The 18,209-nt window shown below is 44.9% G+C and overlaps 2 protein-coding genes across 3 annotated transcripts; both read right to left on the bottom strand.

Moving 5' to 3' along the window:
* Positions 1-314: 314 nt before the first annotated feature.
* On the bottom strand, positions 315-14,719 carry LOC125340990 (alpha hemoglobin stabilizing protein). Of its 2 annotated transcripts, XM_048332959.1 has the most exons (5): positions 14,561-14,715; positions 14,315-14,393; positions 13,602-13,874; positions 8,839-8,844; positions 315-325 (listed from the first exon to the last, which is right to left on the bottom strand). In XM_048332959.1, exons 2-3 carry the CDS (start codon positions 14,387-14,389, stop codon positions 13,626-13,628), a joined length of 324 nt encoding a protein of 107 aa, XP_048188916.1. In that variant the 5' UTR covers positions 14,390-14,393; positions 14,561-14,715; the 3' UTR covers positions 315-325; positions 8,839-8,844; positions 13,602-13,625. The 2 variants fall into 2 exon arrangements, with proteins under 2 accessions (XP_048188916.1, XP_048188915.1); XM_048332958.1 differs by lacking the exons at positions 315-325; positions 8,839-8,844 and having other exon boundaries at positions 13,544-13,874; positions 14,561-14,719.
* Ccdc7 (coiled-coil domain containing 7) lies at positions 2,297-4,595 on the bottom strand. The gene is made up of 3 exons (XM_048333076.1): positions 4,431-4,595; positions 2,393-2,476; positions 2,297-2,311 (listed from the first exon to the last, which is right to left on the bottom strand). The coding sequence occupies exons 1-3, from the start codon at positions 4,593-4,595 to the stop codon at positions 2,297-2,299; spliced, it is 264 nt and encodes an 87-aa protein (XP_048189033.1).
* Positions 14,720-18,209: the final 3,490 nt, after the last annotated feature.

The raw sequence follows: 18,209 nt of genomic DNA, 5'->3' as shown, positions 1-18,209 counted from the left end.
GAAAATGGCCAGAAGAGGCGCTGTGGCTCATGTGGCAGAGTGCTAGCCTTGAGCAAAAAGAAGCCAGGGACAGTGCTCCGGCCCTGAGTCCAAGTGCCACGACTGGCAAAAACAAAAACAAACAAACAAATCAGTGCAACTCAAATATTTACCAGAATAGCTGGGCAATGGTGGCTCACACCTGTAATCCTAGCTACTCAGGAGGCTGAGATCTGAGGATCATGGTTCAAAGCTAGTCCAAGCAGGAAAGTCCATGAAAGTCCATAAGAGTCCAATTAACCACTAGAAAACTGGAAGTGGAGCTGTGGCTCTAAATTGTAGAGTACTAGCCTTGAGCAAAAGAGCTCAGGGACAGCACCCAGTCCCTGAGTTCAAGCCCCATGACTGACAAAAAAGCTAGACTTAGAGGCATGGTCTAAGTGGTAGAACATCAGCCATGAGTGAAAAAGCCAAGCAAGAGCTCAAGACCCTAAGTTCAAATCAAGCCTTGGTGCTAACGCATACACATACACACACACACACACACACACACACACACACACACATACACACAACTAAAAACCTAAAGTACAAAAGAGCACTATTAAAATAAAATATTAAGCATAAAGTCAATTATGTATTTATGTGTATGCTTATATTGCACATGATTTTCAAATATATGAGAAAACTTTTAATTAATAAACATCTCTCTTATCACCTACTCTTTTATGTAAGTTAAGAAAAGAAAAATAGTTAAATTTCTATTGTTCAATATAAAAGAATGTCAGTTAAACTTGAAATATGCTAGATATGCAGTAACATTTTGGGTAAATCACTGAGAAACACCTTTGGCTCCACCCACTAATTCCCCCTCCTCTTACATCAAAACAATACCTTGATAACCCACAATTACTTAAAAAGTTTAACTTACGCTTACCTCAAAGTTATTTTCAAATAAGTCAATATATTAATGAATAATTAAGAAATGTTGAATTTTACCTCTTCCATCTGATTGACTTGTTGCTGAAACCACTTTAAAAAGAAACAAGGGATAATTCAAATTAAAATCCAATATGGCATCTTAAATTAAGTGATATTAAGTTAATAACGATGAGATCAATGCACATATTCATGAGTACTTGTGAATTTTCATCATCAGCCCTGACCCCTGACCATAATCCTAACCCAGGATTTAGAATGAAACTGGATAGAACAGAATAGAAAGCAAGAAATTTCCTCAAACTTACAAAGTTTTTTCTCATAAACTTGTGTTTATCTATTATGTTTTCATAGATTTGAGCTGCAATACATTGAACATACCTTAAAAAGAGATTCCAAAATCTGGAAAATAAAGAATCCATTAGTATATTTTCAAATAAAATTCTTCAGAATGTATGCAATACTACCTAACTGAAGCCTCATGAGTCTCAATTGTAAAAATCACTAATCATGAGCTCACAATTGTTTGCTTATGCTTGTAATCCTAGCTAATCAGGAGGCTGAGATCTGAGGATCACAGTCCAAAGCCAGCCCAGGCAGGAAAGTCTGTGAGACTCTTACTTCCAATTAACCACTGAAAAGCTGGAAGTGAAGCTGTGGCTCAATGGTAGAGTGCTACTTTGAGCAAAAAAAGCTCAGGGGCAGGGCCTAGGCCCTGAGTTCAGGCCTCAGAATGGGCACAAAAAACATCATATATACATATATTTTTCTATATATTGTTTATCCATATATATACATATATGTATATATATGTGTGTGTATATATATAATACATTTATATATATGGAGAAAACATAAGTGAATTTGCTTGCAATGTAACCTTATGGTAAGCTTTTCTCTGACTAAAATTCCATATAAAATAAAAATTTGATATGTTTTGATAGATAAAATTGGTACTTTGGGCTACTGAACGATTAGTAAAGGAAAGCAGAAAAGGCAGGGAAGGAAGAAGCGAGTGAAGAAGAAGAGTGTGAGAATAAGAATGACCTTTGTTTAACCAAAAATATTACAGACAACTCCAAAAGACAAATGAAAATATACATTGCAAATGAAAGTCAATGTCGGGCCAGGCACTGGTGGCTTGTGCCTATAAACCTAGCAAGCCAGGTGACTGAGGTCTGAGTATCACAATTCAAAGCCAGCCCAGGCAAAAAAGTTTGTGAGACTCTTATCTCCAATGAACCACCAGAAAACTAGAAGTGGAGCTGTGGCTCAAAGTGGTAGAGTGCTAGCCTTAAGTGAAAAGCTCAGGGACAGCACCTAGGGCCCGAGTTCAAGCCCCACCACCACCAAAAAAAAAAGAAATTGTCAATGTCACTTAATACGCTAAGAACTGAGGAAAAGAGAGAAAAATCTGGAAAACCAGTTAGAAGATGCCTGAGGACTTGGCTGGTCATACAAAATACATACATACATTACGTTCTTCCTTAATCGTTTCTTCTAGCTGAGCTGCAAATTGTGAACAACATATCAAGAACGAATTCATATCAGTCCCAGCCTTTCAAAAAGGATAACAAAGCACCAAGTTACTTTTGTTTCAGAACCCACGTTATCAGTCTCTTTCTTAGTACACTTAACAACTTCTTGAAAACATGTAAGCTTTTTGCGTACTGCATGCCCCTTCAAACACGTAAGGCAAGACTCTGCTCCTCAAACACAGTACTACCAGCAAATCCCCTCACCTTCTGTGATGCAGGAGTGACTCTAGTCACTCATTTCCCTGTTCTGCTAAGAGTACATTGAAAGTATACCGCTGCCGGTCAGGGGTGGCTCCTGCCTGTAATCCTAACAGTCTCGAAGACTTTCCTGCCCATACCGGCTTCAAATTGTGATCCTCAGCTGTCAGCCTCCTGAGTAGCTAAGGACAGGCCTGAGCCACTGGCTCCGGGCAAGATACCTTCTTAACATGATAGAGAATGCACAACGCAAACCACAGTCGATATCATGCTTTAAAAAAAATTACACAAGAGGGTTTGCACCTGTCATCCTAGCTACTGAGGAGGCTGAGATCTGAGGATCATGGTTCAAAACCAGCTCAGACAGGAAAAAGACTCTCCTCTCCAATTAACCAACAGAAAAACCTGAAGTGGAGCTAGAGTTCAAAGTGGTAGAGTGCTAGCCCTGAACAAAAGTGCTCAGGGGAAAGTGCCCAAGACCTGAGTTCAAGCCCCACAACTGACACACAAAATGGAGATTTTTAACTTTCAGAAAGGGTTGACATAAAATGGGGTGGGGGTGGGGGATCAGTATGCTACTGTGAATTTCCTAAGGGGATTGTTTGCATGGATAGGAAGTTAATGCTGACAAGGTGTGTGAACTCAGAAAGCAAATCCCTATCCCTTCTGGGAGTGAAGTGCCCTCCAATGGCATGATGTCCACTTACATATACATCTAAGTCTTCATCCTCAGGTTTCATTTCTAATGTGTCTTCATTTTCAGCACCAACCCCATAGAGTTCTACCAATGTTGTAATTGCCTGGGGGAAGAGAGGAGAGGAAGAAAGCAAAGCAAATTAAGTACTTTCATAGTTTAAAATGAATCCTATTAAACAGAAAAGTAAATGTGGAAGCAATAATAACAGAACCTTTCCAACAATCAAGGTTTACTTCTGCCAGTGCTAGCCACTAAAAACGTTCCATTAGCTGGGCACCAGTAGCTCGCGCCTGTAATTCTAGCTACTCAAGAGGCTGAGATCTGAGGATCCAGATTCAAAGCCAACCCGACCAGGAAAATCTGTGAGACTCTTTATCCCCAATTAGCCATCGAAAATCTGGACATGGAGCTGTGTCTCAAGTGAAATTGAAAAGCACTAACTTTGAGCAAAAAGCTTAAGGACAGTGCCCAGGCTCCAAGCTCAAGTCCCAGAACACACACACACACACACACACAATTTCCCATCCATCATTTTCCCCAATATGTGTCATCAAAAAGAAGCCATAAGCACTTTATCTCTAGGCCATATTCCCAGCCCAAAGCAAGGAAGTTTTTAAAGGAAATCCTTTGAGCTTAACCTTTCAAACTTTCAACAAACGGGTGTTTCAGAAGGTTGATGAAGTAGTTTCATGATTCTCAATGTTTCATACATTTCCAACTCAATTCTGGATGACTATATAAAAGAAAAAGAAGCTCAGAGTAAAGTGGATTTTTTTCCAACATGAAGAGGTGATGTTTCTAAGGTATACAAAGACCTCTCCTCAGAAAGTTGTGCCAGAGGCTCGTGTCTATAATTCTAGCTCTCCAGAAGGCTGAGATCTGAGGATCATAACTTGAAGCCAGTTTAGGCAGAAAAATCTATGAGACTCATAACCAATTAACTAGCAAAAAGCTGGAAGGGGAGGTGTGATTCAAGTGGTAGAGCACTACTGCAAAAGAAAAGTCAGGGAACAACACCTCGGCCCTAAGCTCAACAAGATTGCTACCCTATTGCCATGAGAACCATGCAAGTATCTTACCTTATCCAGGTGTCTAGCAATCTTCCTGACCAATATGTCATCGTCTTCTATTATTTCTTCTTCTTCTTCTTTTTCATCTTCTTCTGAGTCCATTGCCCTACTGGATGGGAGGGGCAGAGCATATTGTACAAGAGATTCTCCTGTGGGTGGAGACCTGAGGACCATTGGCTCAATTCTGTCCCGTGTTCCTTTTGTAGTGGCTTTCTCTTTGGACTTGAAAAAATCAATGCCAGTGCTATAACTTGGATGTTTGTTGTTCCCAGATGATGAATGCTTTGATGGTCTCATTTTGTTATTGGCTCTGCTTCCAAAGTATACATGAAAAGTTTAATTCTTCCCTGTGAAGAAAACATGGATGTTTTAGAGGAAAGTCCCACCAATAAAAATGAAGGTATTCTCATTAAAGTCACATACTATGTCTGATTTATTTATTTTTATTGGTGTGGTGCTTTAACAATTTACTCATCATTTTGTGTGGGATATCTGGTCCCCACCCAGTGGGACTATTTAGTGAAGTGATGGCAACGTTATGGGAGATGCAGCCTAGCTGAAGGAAGTAAGTCACTGATGGCATGCAATATTGTCAATTATACTCTGGGCCCTGTTAACTTACAATGGCTGAAAACAAATAAAAAGCCTGGCACTGGTAGCTCACATCTAAACTCCTAGCTACTCAAGAGGCTGAGATCTGAGGCTTGACACTTGAATCCAGACAGACAAAGCAAAGAAACATTTATCATCAGTTAACCAGAAAAATGTCAGCAGAGGAGGCATGGCTTAGATGGTAGAATATCAACTGTGAACAACAACAAGAACAAAAAAAGCTGAGAGACAGTAGTTATTTGCCCTCTGTGTTTCTTCTTCTGGGAACTATCTGTTCTGTTCACTTACTCATCTATTAATTTGGGTTATTTCTTTCACTGTTTAACTTGTTGAGTACTTTTTATGTTGTGGATATTTAATCTTTTAGCCATGGATTCATAGATGAAGATTTTTCTCCCCTTCTGCCTTTTGATTCTAATCGTTGTTTCCTTATTTCAGAAGCAATTAGAGTCCTATTCAGAAAACAATTATTCATATATCTTCCAGTCTTCCCTGTGTTTGCCTGTAGTAGTTTCAAAGTTTCAGTTCTTACATTAAGATGTTTGATTCATGGAAGTGGTGCTGTGGCTCAAGTGGTAGAACACTAGCCTAGAGCACAAAAAGGCTCAGGGACAGCACCCAGGCCCTGAGTTCAAGCCCCAGGACTGGCAAAAAAAAAATGGCAAGAAAATAACCTGTATTAGGCTATAAAACAAAGCTGTTGAAATTGTTTTAAGAAGGAGACAAAGGGGACCAGGAAAGGTGACAAAGGGTGAATTTGATGGAGATATAGTGTATGCCTGTATGTAAATTTCACAATGAACCCCTCCCTTGTATAATTAATATACACTAATAACATTTTTTTTTTTTTTGGCCAGTCCTGGGGCTTGGACTCAGGGCCTGAGCACTGTCCCTGGCTTCGTCCCGCTCAAGGCTAGCACTCTGCCACTTGGGCCACAGCGCCACTTCTGGCCATTTTCTGTATATGTGGTGCTGGGGAATCGAACCCAGGGCCTCATGTATATGAGGCAGGCACTCTTGCCACTAGGCCATATCCCCAGCCCCGACAATTTTTCAAACTTTGGGAGGAGCTAAGATGGTAATTTAGAAGTAGGCAGAAATTTCCAGCTACTCAACAAAAACTATGAAAATGTGTCTTAGCAAGAGTTACTTCAATTTAGCAACTCTTGAAGCAGGTCACCAATGCTCTAAATGCCACCAGCAGCCCAGTCAAGGAGCCATGCAGCAAAGACCCTGGAGGAGAGTCTGCAGGCTGCCAATCACAGGCACAGCAACTGCACCCCAAACCTCACCAGGGAAACAAAAGATGAAGCATGAACCGGTGGGTGGGCGGGGAGTGAGCATCACTCCGTCAGCTTCCTACAGGAAAGGACAGCAGGAGCATGAAGAGAGGCAGCAGGACAGGAGAACACCCACAGGAACTGTAGAACCCAACAGACTGTGCGTGTGTAACCAAGGACGCCACACAGGAAGTAGACAGTGAGCAAGGGGTGGGAAGGAGACTGGAATTGCATCACTAAGCTCCTGTCTCCATTGGAAACTCACCATGGCAGTGAGTGGAGCCCGGAACTATGTTGCCACCTGCTGGACAGAGCAATTCAACAACAGCTGAGAACTGAATTTTTTTTAACTGTTTCATTATGCTGTTTTTTATTAGATGTTTCTTCATCTATACTTTCTTAATAGATTTTATTCTTTTGTGTGTGTGTACTATGGCTTGAACTCAAAGCCTCAGGCTCTTGCTCGGCTTATTTGCTCAGAACTGTTACTCTTCTCACTTGAGGCATGCCTCCAGTTCAGTGTTTTGCTTGTTAATTAGATGTGAAATCTCACAGATCTTTCTACTCAGGCTGGCTTCAAACCAAGATCTTCCAGGTCTCCATCTCCTGAATATCTAGATTGAGAGGCATTAGCCACTGGCAATGAATGTACTTTATTATTCTTTTAAATCAACTTTTTATTGTTCTTTTTGTGCATTTGATCTGCCTGTTCCCTCTGTATTCTTTACTTCTACTTTCTCTTTTTTTTTATTTTTTGTCAGTCGTGGGGCTTGAACTCGGGGCCTGAGCACTGTCCATGAGCTCTTCAGCTTCAGCCTAGCGCTCTAACGCTTGAGCTCAGCACCACTTCCAGTTTTCTGGTGGTTAATTGGAGATAAGAGTCTCACAGAGATATTGCTGACTGTGCTGGCTTTGAACCATGATCTCAGCTTCCTGAATAGCTAGGTGTGAACCACCAGCACCAGGCCTGTTTCTTTATTTGCAATCACTATATCTGAGACACACACCTCTCAATATTCAAATTACACCTTAAATTATATCTTCCCTTTTCAGGTGAACCTTGATCATCAGCACATTTCCTCTGTCGACAAATTTTCTACTTCTCTTGCGCATGCTTTCTTCTACTTCTGTTTCCTCATCCACAGTCCTTCCTACTTATCTTCACATTTATTTCATGCCGGTACTGGGGTTTGGATTCAGGGCTTGGTCACTGTCCATTAGCTTCTTCTTCTAAGGCTGTCACTCTACCAATTGATCCATACTTCCACTTTCAGCTTTTTTTTTTTTTTTTTTGCCAGTCCTGGGCCTTGGACTCAGGGCCTGAGCACTGTCCCTGGCTTCTTTTTTGCTCAAGGCTAGCACTCTGCCACTTGAGCCACAGCGCCACTTCTGGCCATTTTTCTGTATATGTGGTGCTGGGGAATCGAACCCAGGGCCTCATGTATATGAGGCAGGCACTCTTGCCACTAGGCCATATCCCCAGCCCTCAGCTTTTATTTTTAATGGCTAATTGGAGATGAGTGTCAAAGATTTTTCTGTCTGGCTTCAGTCTGTGATCCTCAGCTCTCAACCTCCTGAGTAGCTGGGATTGCAGGTGTGAGCCACCAGCTCCTGGTATCTTGTTACCTATACACACTTAGCCAGTAGCTAGAATGATAGATCTGTTTTTGTTTATCTGTTTATTTGTCTGTGTATCCTTCTTTTAGTCTCTTTTGCCTTTTTCCCCCTCTTAATACATAATCAACTAGACCTTGTCTTGTCTTTTCTTTTTTCAGTTGCAGGGCTTGAACTCAGGGCCTGGGCGCTGTCCCTGAGCCTCTCTGTGCTCAAGGCTAGCGCTCTACCACTGGAGCCACAGTGCCACTTCCAGTTTTTGAGTGGTTCATTGAAGATAAGGGTCTCACAGGGACTTTTCTTCCCAGGTTGCCTTTGAACCATTATCCTCATATCTCAGCCTCCTGAGTAGCTAGGATTACAGACGTAATCAACTTTTATATCTACTACACTCCACTCTTATTATCCCCTTCATTGAGCCACAGCTACTGCTGCTTCTGGCCTGATAATGGCACAAACTACACAATAATCCTCAGGATACCCTCTCAGGTGCCAGCTGTCACCTGTCCCTCCATTCCATTATCTCCAGTCCCTCTATTCCACAAAGCACCAGCTTTGCCCCTCAGTACTCCCAAGCTACCCAGTAAACATGTGTGCAGATGCAGCATTGAAACCCCTCCATAACTAATATATGCCAATAAAAAATAACTCATGCCACTGGTGATTCATGCCTGTCATCCTTGCCACTCAGGTGGCTGGGATATGAGGATCGATGTTCAAAGCCAGCTGGTGCAGAAGAGACTGTGAGACTCTTACCTCCAATTAACCAGCAAAACGCTGGAATTGGCTGTGGCTCAAGTGGTAGAGCACTAGTCTTGAGGGGGAAGAAAAGAGTTCAAGGTCGGTGCCCAGGCCCTGATTTCAAGCCCCAGGACCAGCACACACACACACACACACACACACACACACACACACCCCTAAAACATTCATCCATGTGGTCGCACACCTATAAAAACAGTGCAGTGAATATTTGAAGTAACAAGAAAATAGTGAAGGCTTTTTTTTTTTTTTTTTTACAAATATACAACACTTAACCCTTTTCTGGAATCCTCAGAGGTAGGTAGAAAGAATTTCCTCGTTCTTTGGCCCATGTCTATGGTTTCTCCACCCCTTGGGCTTACGTGTGTGTGTGTGTGTGTGTGTTTTCCCTTCGAGGGTGAACTGGATCACACACTTGGTACCAAACCTTCAGCAGCGTCCGCGGCAAGTACGGGGTGGGGGGGGGCCTCAGTTTCCCCTCCCTCCCTCCTCGCGTACCTGAGAAGCCGTGGGTTCGCGGGATGGTTCGGCTTTGGAGAGGCGGGCCTCGGCTAGGAAAGGACCTGCTGGAAATGTTGAGCCTTCCAGACTCCCCTGCAAGAAGGAAGCCCGCAAACTCCCTGCGCGGAGGCCCTGCCCTTGTACAAACTGACATTGGAGCTGAAGGAAACAATGGACATTGGCGGCGTGTTTGGGGGTTGGGCCGGGGGGGCCACAGCAACGACCCGCGGGGGCGCGAGCTGCCTACTGCATCCTGTGTCCCCGGGCTGGCGACCCGAGGCCGCGCGCAACGCCCTTGCGCTCTGGCCTGCAGCCGAAGGTCCAGCCCAGGCGCGCGCCCCGCTGGCCCAGCCGGACGTTTCCGCGGGCGAGGCCGCAGCAGCAATAGTCCAGGGCCTCCCCTGCCCCCTGACGCCCTAGGACACGAGGAGTGACTACCATGGGGACACGCCGTCTTTCTCGGGTGGGGGGGGGGTGGGAAGAGGCCTTTCCACACATCCCCCACCCCCTTAGCGCTCACCGGTCCCAGCACCTTGGGCGCTGTCCTTGGTGCTGAAGATCAGATAGCGAGTGAGACGCGCACAAACACCAACCTGAGCACTCCCAGGTGAGGAGATGAGAGTGATCAGGTCTGCTAGTGCCTCGCTTTTCTAACGCCCCCTTCCTCTTGCTTCTGCCCCGTCGGCGGCGCATGCTCATGGGGCCCCTATCTGCCCGTCTCCCTGAGCCTCCAGGGACCTTCTTCAACCCATTTGTCCTGTTTGAGCTTTTTTTTTTTTTTTTTTTGGCCAGTCCTAGGCCCTGAACTCAGGGCCTGAGCACTGTCCCTGGCTTCTTTTTTGCTCAAGGCTAGCACTCTACCACTTGAGCCACAGCGCCACTTCTGGCCATTTTCTGTATATGTGGTGCTGGGGAATTGAACCCAGGGCCTCATGTATAGGAGGCAAGCACTCTTGCCACTAGGCCATATCCCCAGCCCTGTTTGAGCTTTTAAATGCGGCCTAACCCCCCTCTATATTGGTCTGCTTGACTTGCCTGCGCTCTGCTTGCACACCATCTCAAGATGAAGAATATTATCGGTCAGTCATGTGGTTCCTTGAATCTAGCACGTCCTGAGACCCTGACACATAATAGCTGCTCAGTGAATGTTTGTTTACAGAACAACATCACAAGAAATAAGGCCACAGGAAGCAGAGGATCCACTCCTAACCCTGCTCTCCCGGTGACCACAGTCTCTTCCACCTAGATGTAGGAGAAATAGCTTCCAGGACACCTGGAAGACAGAAGTCACATGGCCTCCAGCCTAGCCAATCACCAAAGACCATTCTGGTCTGGTTGGCATGATTGGTTAAGGCCTGAGCATGTGGCCAAGCAAATTGAATGAGGCCTCAGGATTTAAACCTGGGGGGGGGGGGTTGTTTTTGTTTTTCTGCTACATGGCTGACAGATGATGCACATCTTTTCATCTTGGAGGTAGACCTCTCAGAAAAATGACACCATCAGAGAGGGCATTAAGACTCGGGAGCTCAGCAGAGGTGAGTTTTAGTTTCATCTTCCAGGACCCAGTTACAGCCCTTGCCTGATACTATCCAACACTGAACTTACTAATATAAAGGACCATTCTTCCTGCTTTGTTTTTCTTGTCTGAAGCACATTGGGAGGATTTTTCTAATCTTGTTTTGAATTTTTTATTAGCATGAATTCATTACATAAAGAGATTTCAATGTGATATTTATACACATGCATATGATTTACTTTGATCAGATTCATCCTGTCTATATTACTCTTTCTTAAACCCTCTTCTCCCCTCCCCTTTTGATTTGTTTGTTTCTGGTCCTCTGTCTTGAACTCTGGGCCTGGGCACTGTCCCTGAACCTTTTTGCGCTCAAGGCTTGCACTCTACCTTTTGGGCCAAAGCAGCCATTTCTGGCTTTTTCTGAGTAGCATATTAGAGATAAGAGTCTCACAGGCTTTCCTACCCAGGCTGGCTTTGAACTGTTATCTTCAGATGTCAGCCTCTTGAGTAGCTAGGATTACAGATGTGAGTCAACAGTGCCCAGCTCTCTCTCCCTTTTAATAATTTTATGTGAGTTTCATTATATTACTTTTGTACATATGTAGAATGTACTTCTATCCCCCTCTTCTACTGGCTCTTCCCTCCAATCTACCTTTGGGTGGGGGGTGGGGGGGCAGGGGAGACAGAGAGAGAGGGGGGAGGGAGGGAGAGAAAGAGAGAGAGGAGGGGGAGAGAGAGAGAAAGAGAGAGCGCGCAGGCCCTGGGGCTTGAACTCAGGGCTATCCCAAAGCTTTCTTGCTCAAGGCTAGTGCTTTGTTACTTGAGCCACAACCCCATTATTGGTGGTTAATTGGAGAAACAAGAGTCTCATGGACTTTGCTGCCCAGGCTGGCTTTGAACCACAATCCTCAGATCTCAGCCTCCTGAGTAGCTAAGATTATAAGTGTGAGCCACCAGCACCTGGCTCGTTTATCTCACTTTCTTGCCAAGAAAGTGTTCCTGTGATTTCTCAGCCTTCCATTCCCAGGATGTTAGAGGCACATAACCCTAGATTCATGCTGAGCTTTTGTGCCAAGACTGGATGCCCACGAAAAAAGGGGCCTTGGATTTCAGCAGAACCCAAATGATGTGATGGACTGAGAAGTAAAACAGTAAGAATGTCAGATGTGGACATATGTGATAGCCTGACAGATGCTGCTCTCGGGGACTGCAAATCACCCCACTCTACACTGAGGGAAACTGAAGCTCTGGCAGGGTCCCTTCTCCCAGCTAATATAGATGGTAGATGATGAGATGGGATTTGTACCTCAGCCACCTAAAAGACACATCCCCTCTTATAATTCACAGGGTAGGCACAGCTACCACGGGGAACATGTTGTTTCCCCCCTCCTTCCTAAATGAGAGATCTGTAAACCAAATCCAAAACAATAGAGGGAGGACCCCACTTGTGCGGGTCTCAGAGTTCTAGAACACTGATCCTGAGCTCTCCATACTGCAGCAATCCAGACTAAGCAGTCACAGGAATCCAGCAGGGACCTCAGCTGTCACTTCTTTGTCCATGGAGGAGGATGAAATCCCACCCACAGCCTGCACCCTCGCTGTGCCCCTTTCTCTCAGTCACCGCCCTCCTTCCCCCACCCCTTACTCTCTGGCAGGGGCCCAGGTGACCTTGTCACAGATGGGCCCAGAATAAGCCCTTTCCAGCCCTAGAAAATGGTTCTCAGTCACCTTGTGACTAGATGAACAGCCTCCGAAGGGAACAAACTATCACTGAGGAGCAGAAACACAGAGCCACCACCATGACCCCTTGGTGTGAAAGTGTAATGGGGAACCTTTCTGGGTCAAGTGCTATTCACCAGAGACATTGACTGGAGGAGAAAGCCTGCTAATGCTAGGAGCTAAGGGACGATCCCTCTGAGGTCCAGACTTTTCTCACTGAAGCCAGAGCTCTGAAAATGCCTTCCCCCGCCCCCCTGCACAACTGCCCCTAATTGACACTCTCTTGGCCATCATACCCAGATGCTCCACCATTAGGCCATACCCATCCACCCTCAGTCCACACCCCCTCCACCCTTAGGCCACGCCCTCTGCATTGCTGTTATCCTGAGCCCCACTTGAGCCCTCTGACTGTCTCAGGAGAGAGCCCTGTGGTCTTTTTTTTTTTTTTAATTGTTGTGTTTTGTTTTAGGGCAGTGAGACTGCCCTGGCCCTAGATCCACTCAAAAACCCTAAAATAAGGATCTGAAAGAACAGGGGTCCCACCCAGGTAAGTGACAGAAGGAGGCTTCCAGCTGATGCTATTCCTTCATGGTCAAAGATCTGAGGCTGAAGGAGGGTGAAGCCTAAGAAAAGGGATTTCCTATCTGAAATACAGGAGATGGGCAGGGTAGTTCCCAAGATCCTTTTCAACTCCATAAAGTACCGCCATAGTCCTGAAAGTCTCCAGAGGGGGAGGTTATTCTGTGGTAGAAAATCCTGGAATACTGTTCAAGCTGGGTTAGCCAAGTGAATGGGGATTGAAAAATAGAGACCATAGCCCTACAGCCAAATGAACAGGCCAGCAACAACTTTCTTTTAGGCAAACAGGTCACACGACCACAATTTCTGGAAGGCTTTTTTCTCCTTTTCTTTGTTCTGCCTCTTTTCTCCTCCCCTTCCCCCAACACTTTCTCTACCATCCCTGCCCAGATTGTTCACTATTGTATGATAGTACTGCCCAGTGCTGCTTACCTCTCCTCTAGAGAATTCATTCTCCAAGGCCACAGCTAAAAAGGATTGAAGTAAAATAAACCAACAGCTTTCACAAAGCAAAGAGGATGGAGAAAGAGCCAGAAGTTTAGCCAAAATCAGTCTTGGTCTTTATTGGGGTGTCACTGTAGAGTGATACCAACATGAAACACATGAAACACACAGAGACAGGGTTTAGGGGTTTTCTGGAGATGAAGAGCTAGATGCCTGATTTGGATGCTCCTGAGATTTCAGGAAGGCCTTGTACTTCTCCAGGAAAGGGCTGGCCAGAGACATCAGCTCCTGCCGAAGTTCCTTCAGAGCCGTGTCTTGCTCCTGGGGCTCCCCTACAGTGTGCTTACTGTAGTAGTTGATGTAGAGGCTCACCCAGTCATTCACCACCTTTGCCATATCTTCCTCAGATACAAAAGGATCCTCAAAAACCTGAGGGGGGTAGGGAGTTGGCAAGAGAAAATGTGGTAAGTTGACTCAGGAATGCTAGAACAGGCTGCATACCGGTGGCTCATTGGTGGTGACTGGATCCTGGCCTCTGTAATCCTAACTACTCAGGAGGCTGTGATCTGAGGATCACAGCTCAAAACCAGCCCAGGCAGAAGTGTTGGTGAGAAGCTTATCCCTAATTAACCAGCAGAAAGCTGGAAGTAGAGGTGTGGCTCAAGCGGTAGAGTACCCACCTTGAGCATGAAAAGGAAGGCCAGCTTCACAAATTCTTACATCCTCCTTTCTCTGCTTTGAATTCACTGCCTCTAGCTTCTCTCAACATCACCATTACCCTTGCAGCATTGTATCTAGAGAAGAATCATTCTCCTCTGTTCGCACACTCTCTCCGGGCCTGCCCTTTGAAACAGGGAATCCAGGCTTACCTGTTGGTTCAGCAGAACATTAAATTCCTTCATTCCTTTAGAAATGATGTCCTTGTTGGCTGGAAGCAGGGTCATCTTCCTGGTTAGAGAAACAAGTAGAATTTAATTATCCTGTCCCCTCACTCTTGAGTATTTGCTCCAGTTCTCTGGCTCCCTTTTCAAGGTGGCTTGTGACCTGCAAGGACCTTGCCTTGCAAAACCTCTCCAGCTGTGCTCTGCTCCAAGGTTCTCCCACATGGGGCTCACCTTTGAGTCCAGCAGTGTCCTGCCTGTGTCTCGCACGCCAGTCAGGGTCCGGATGTGTGTGTGCTGTGCTGAGCTCGATGTGGGCAAGGAGTCAATTGTCAGCTTAAGAAGGAAACGCCCTACATCTGGGCGCTGAGAGAGTGTGATAGGTCAACCTGGAGTGGAGGAGGGTGATGAGGCTTGCCTGGAACTAGAAAGATAGGCCACAAGAAACAGATAAAACACCAAGACCCAAACCAGGAACACAGGCTTGCCCACACCCGCCAAATGTTAAGGAGACATGCACTAAGCCACTAGGCCATGACAGGTGCCCTTCTATCATCCACATCATAATGACAGGCACTCTCGCAATCCACAGAGGACATGTGAATTGCATAACAGCAGCTCAAGCAACATCAGAAGTTCAAGGCCAGCCCAGGTTGGATAGCAAGACACTGTCTCAAAAAAAAAAAAAAAAAGCAGATTTTATTCATGTATGTCAGGCACTGTTTCCAAGTGTGCATTAAGTATGTGTCCTCATAAGCATATTTTGCAGATGACCTCTGTAAGATGAGAGAACAGGACTCTACCAGGGTGTGCTCCATAATGCATGTGTCTGTAACCCCAGCATTGAGGAGGCTGAGGGAGGAAGATGGTTAAGTATGAGACCAGCCTGGACTGTACCATGAGACCCTGTCTCAAAAAAAAAAAAAAAAAAAAAAAAAGGAAGTCAGGCACCAATGGCTCTTGCCTGTAATCCTAGCTATTCAAGAAACTGAGGGGGCTGGGGATATAGCCTAGTGGCAAGAGTGCCTGCCTCGGATACACGAGGCCCTAGGTTCGATTCCCCAGCACCACATATACAGAAAATGGCCAGAAGCGGCGCTGTGGCTCAAGTGGCAGAGTGCTAGCCTTGAGCGGGAAGAAGCCAGGGACAGTGCTCAGGCCCTGAGTCCAAGGCCCAGGACTGGCCAAAAAAAAAAAAAAAAAAAAAAAAAAGAAACTGAGATCTGAGGATCACAGACAGCAAAAGGCTGGAAGTGGTGATGTGGCTCAAGTGGTAGAGCACCAGCCTTGAGGAAAAAGGCTAAAGGACAGCACCCAGGCTCTGAGTCCAAGCCTCAGCACACACACACACACACACACACACACACACACACACACCAAATATGAATTGATTCAAACATACTGTGACTGTGAACAGAAATGCAACAATGAAATTATTTTCTATGTAACTAATGTAAGGTAATTTTCAAAGAGCAAATATAAGCTGGCAAATACAAGTAGCATATTAATAACTAACTAAATGTTACACTGACTGAAAAAACTAAGGGCCAAATAAATAGACAAGTTACCTCCAGCCTCACAGTTATAACCATGAGCATAACCTACAAGCAGGGGCCTTCAAATGGAATTCATTCATAAAAGTCAGTGGTTCACTCCTGTCATCCTAGCTACTCAGGAGGCTGAGATCTGAGGATCATGGTTCAAAGCCAGCCCAGGCAGGAAAGTCCGTGAGACTCTTATCTCCAATAAACCACCAGAAAATCAGAAATGATGCTGTGGCTCAAAGTGGTAAAGCACTAGCCTTGAGCAAAATATAGACAGCACCCAGGCCCTGAATTCAAGTCCCATGACTACAAAAGAAAAAGTTGGTGTCAGAGTTTAGTAGTTTCACAGAAGCTAACATTAAAATTGTAACACAATTTTATAACCTTTTGATTTTTCACTCTATCAAGAAACTCTAATTTTTTTTTGAGGGCTGGGAAGATGACCTAGTGGCAAGAGTGCTTGCCTCATATACACGAAGCCCTGGGTTCAATTCCTCAGCACCACATATATAGAAAAGGCCAGAGGTAGCGCTGTGGCTCAAGTGGTAGAGTGCTAGCCTTGAGCAAAAAGAAGCCAGGGACAGTGCTCAGGCCATGAGTCCAAGACCCAGGACTGGCAAAAAAAAAAAAGAGAGAGAGAGAGAGAGAAATTTGAGTAAAGTACTCTTTATCTCAGACTCAAAGACTCTGTAGGTATCAGATAGGGAAGGATGGTGAGGAAGGGCAGTCCAAGGCGATGTCCCTGAAAAAAAGTGATAGTTTGGGAGAATCAGAAGTCTCAAGTAGAGAGTTGTCAGCTGAGGCCACATGGGTCAGAAAGATGAAGAATGTCAAGCTAGAAACTAAGACATTTTATTTGCTGATTTAAAAAAAAAAAAAGGTCAGGTATTGGTTATTCACACACCTATAATCCTAGCTACTCAGGAGGCTGGGACTTGGTAGATCATAGTTTGAAGTCGGCACAAGCAGAAGTGTCTAAGCGACTCCATCTCCAAAGTAGCAAGCAAAAAGCAGGAATGGAGAATTGACTCAAGTGGCAGAGCACCAACAGAACAAGCCAGACTCGCAAAAGTGAGATCCTGAGTTCAAAGCTTCGCAGTCAAATCCATGAGACTTTTATCTTCAATTAACCACCAAAAAGCCAGAGGTGGAGGTCGCTCAAGTGGTAGAGTGCCAACCTTGAACAAAAAAGCTAAGGGACAGCACCCAGAAAAAAGAAAAAGAAGGAGAAGGAGGTCTCATGGAACTCAGGAGTATGAAAGGGCTTTATATGGAGGAAAAAAAGGAACAGCGGGGAAATGAGACTTCTTAGTTATTCTTTTTTGCCAGTCCTGGGGCATGAACTCAGGGCCTAAGCATTGTCCCTGGCTTTTTTTTTTTTTTTTTTTTTTGCTCGAGGATAGCACTCTACCATTTGAGCCACAGTGCCACTTCTGGCTTTTTCTACATATGTGGTGCTGAGGAACCTAGGGCTTCATGCGTACAAAGCAAGCACTCTACCACTAGGCCATATTCCCAGCCCCTTAGTTATTCTTATATTGGTGTTTTCATCCTTGAAGAGGAAAAGAAACAATAGACACATATGATAAAATCAACCTTGTGTTGCAGTCCCAGATAGAACATTTGTTAAGTCCTGCATAACACGTAGTTTTCATCCTTGTTTTAGTCTTCTGGTAGATATCTGTAAAGCCAAGAGAATTGGTGCTTTCAACAAAAGTGACCTTCAAGGCAGCCATTATCACCCTAACACCCACATCAGAGGTGGTATCTACAGAAAAGCTAATGGGAAACTAATATTGCTCAGCTCTATGGCCTCCCAAATGAATAATTTTTTGTGTATGCTGGTCCAGGGACTTGGAACTCATGGCCTGGGTGCTGTCCCTAAGCTTTTTCATTCACTTTTCCACTTGAGCCCCTGCTCCACTTCTTTTTGGCAGTTCATTGGAGATAAGAGTTTCATGGACTTTCCTGCCTGGGATGGCTTCGAACCACCATCTTCAGATCTCAGCCTCCTGAGTAGCTAGGAGTACAGGCATGAGCTACCAGTGCCCGGCCGAAATTAGCAATTTTTAAAGCCAGCTAAAAGCAAGTGAAGCTAGAAGGCTTAAGTTTTCCCATAACAGGCCTCCAGAATTAACTTGCCCAGTTTCTTCCCATCATGCATTCATTTAGTCTATTATCGTTGCACTCCCACCATGAGTTAAGTAGTAGTAGGAATAAAAAGTAAAAATAAACTGGGCCTGGTGGCACATGCCGGTAACCCCAACCCTCAGGAGGTTGAGTAAGGCAGGAGGATGGCGAGTTCTCTGCCTGTCTGCTCTCCATGACAAGTCCCAGGC

This window comes from Perognathus longimembris, chromosome 23 (genome assembly GCF_023159225.1).
Source record: "Perognathus longimembris pacificus isolate PPM17 chromosome 23, ASM2315922v1, whole genome shotgun sequence".
NCBI lineage: Eukaryota > Metazoa > Chordata > Mammalia > Rodentia > Heteromyidae > Perognathus > Perognathus longimembris.
Note: the sequence above shows the minus strand (reverse complement) of the source record. Positions and strands in the feature narration are given on the sequence as shown.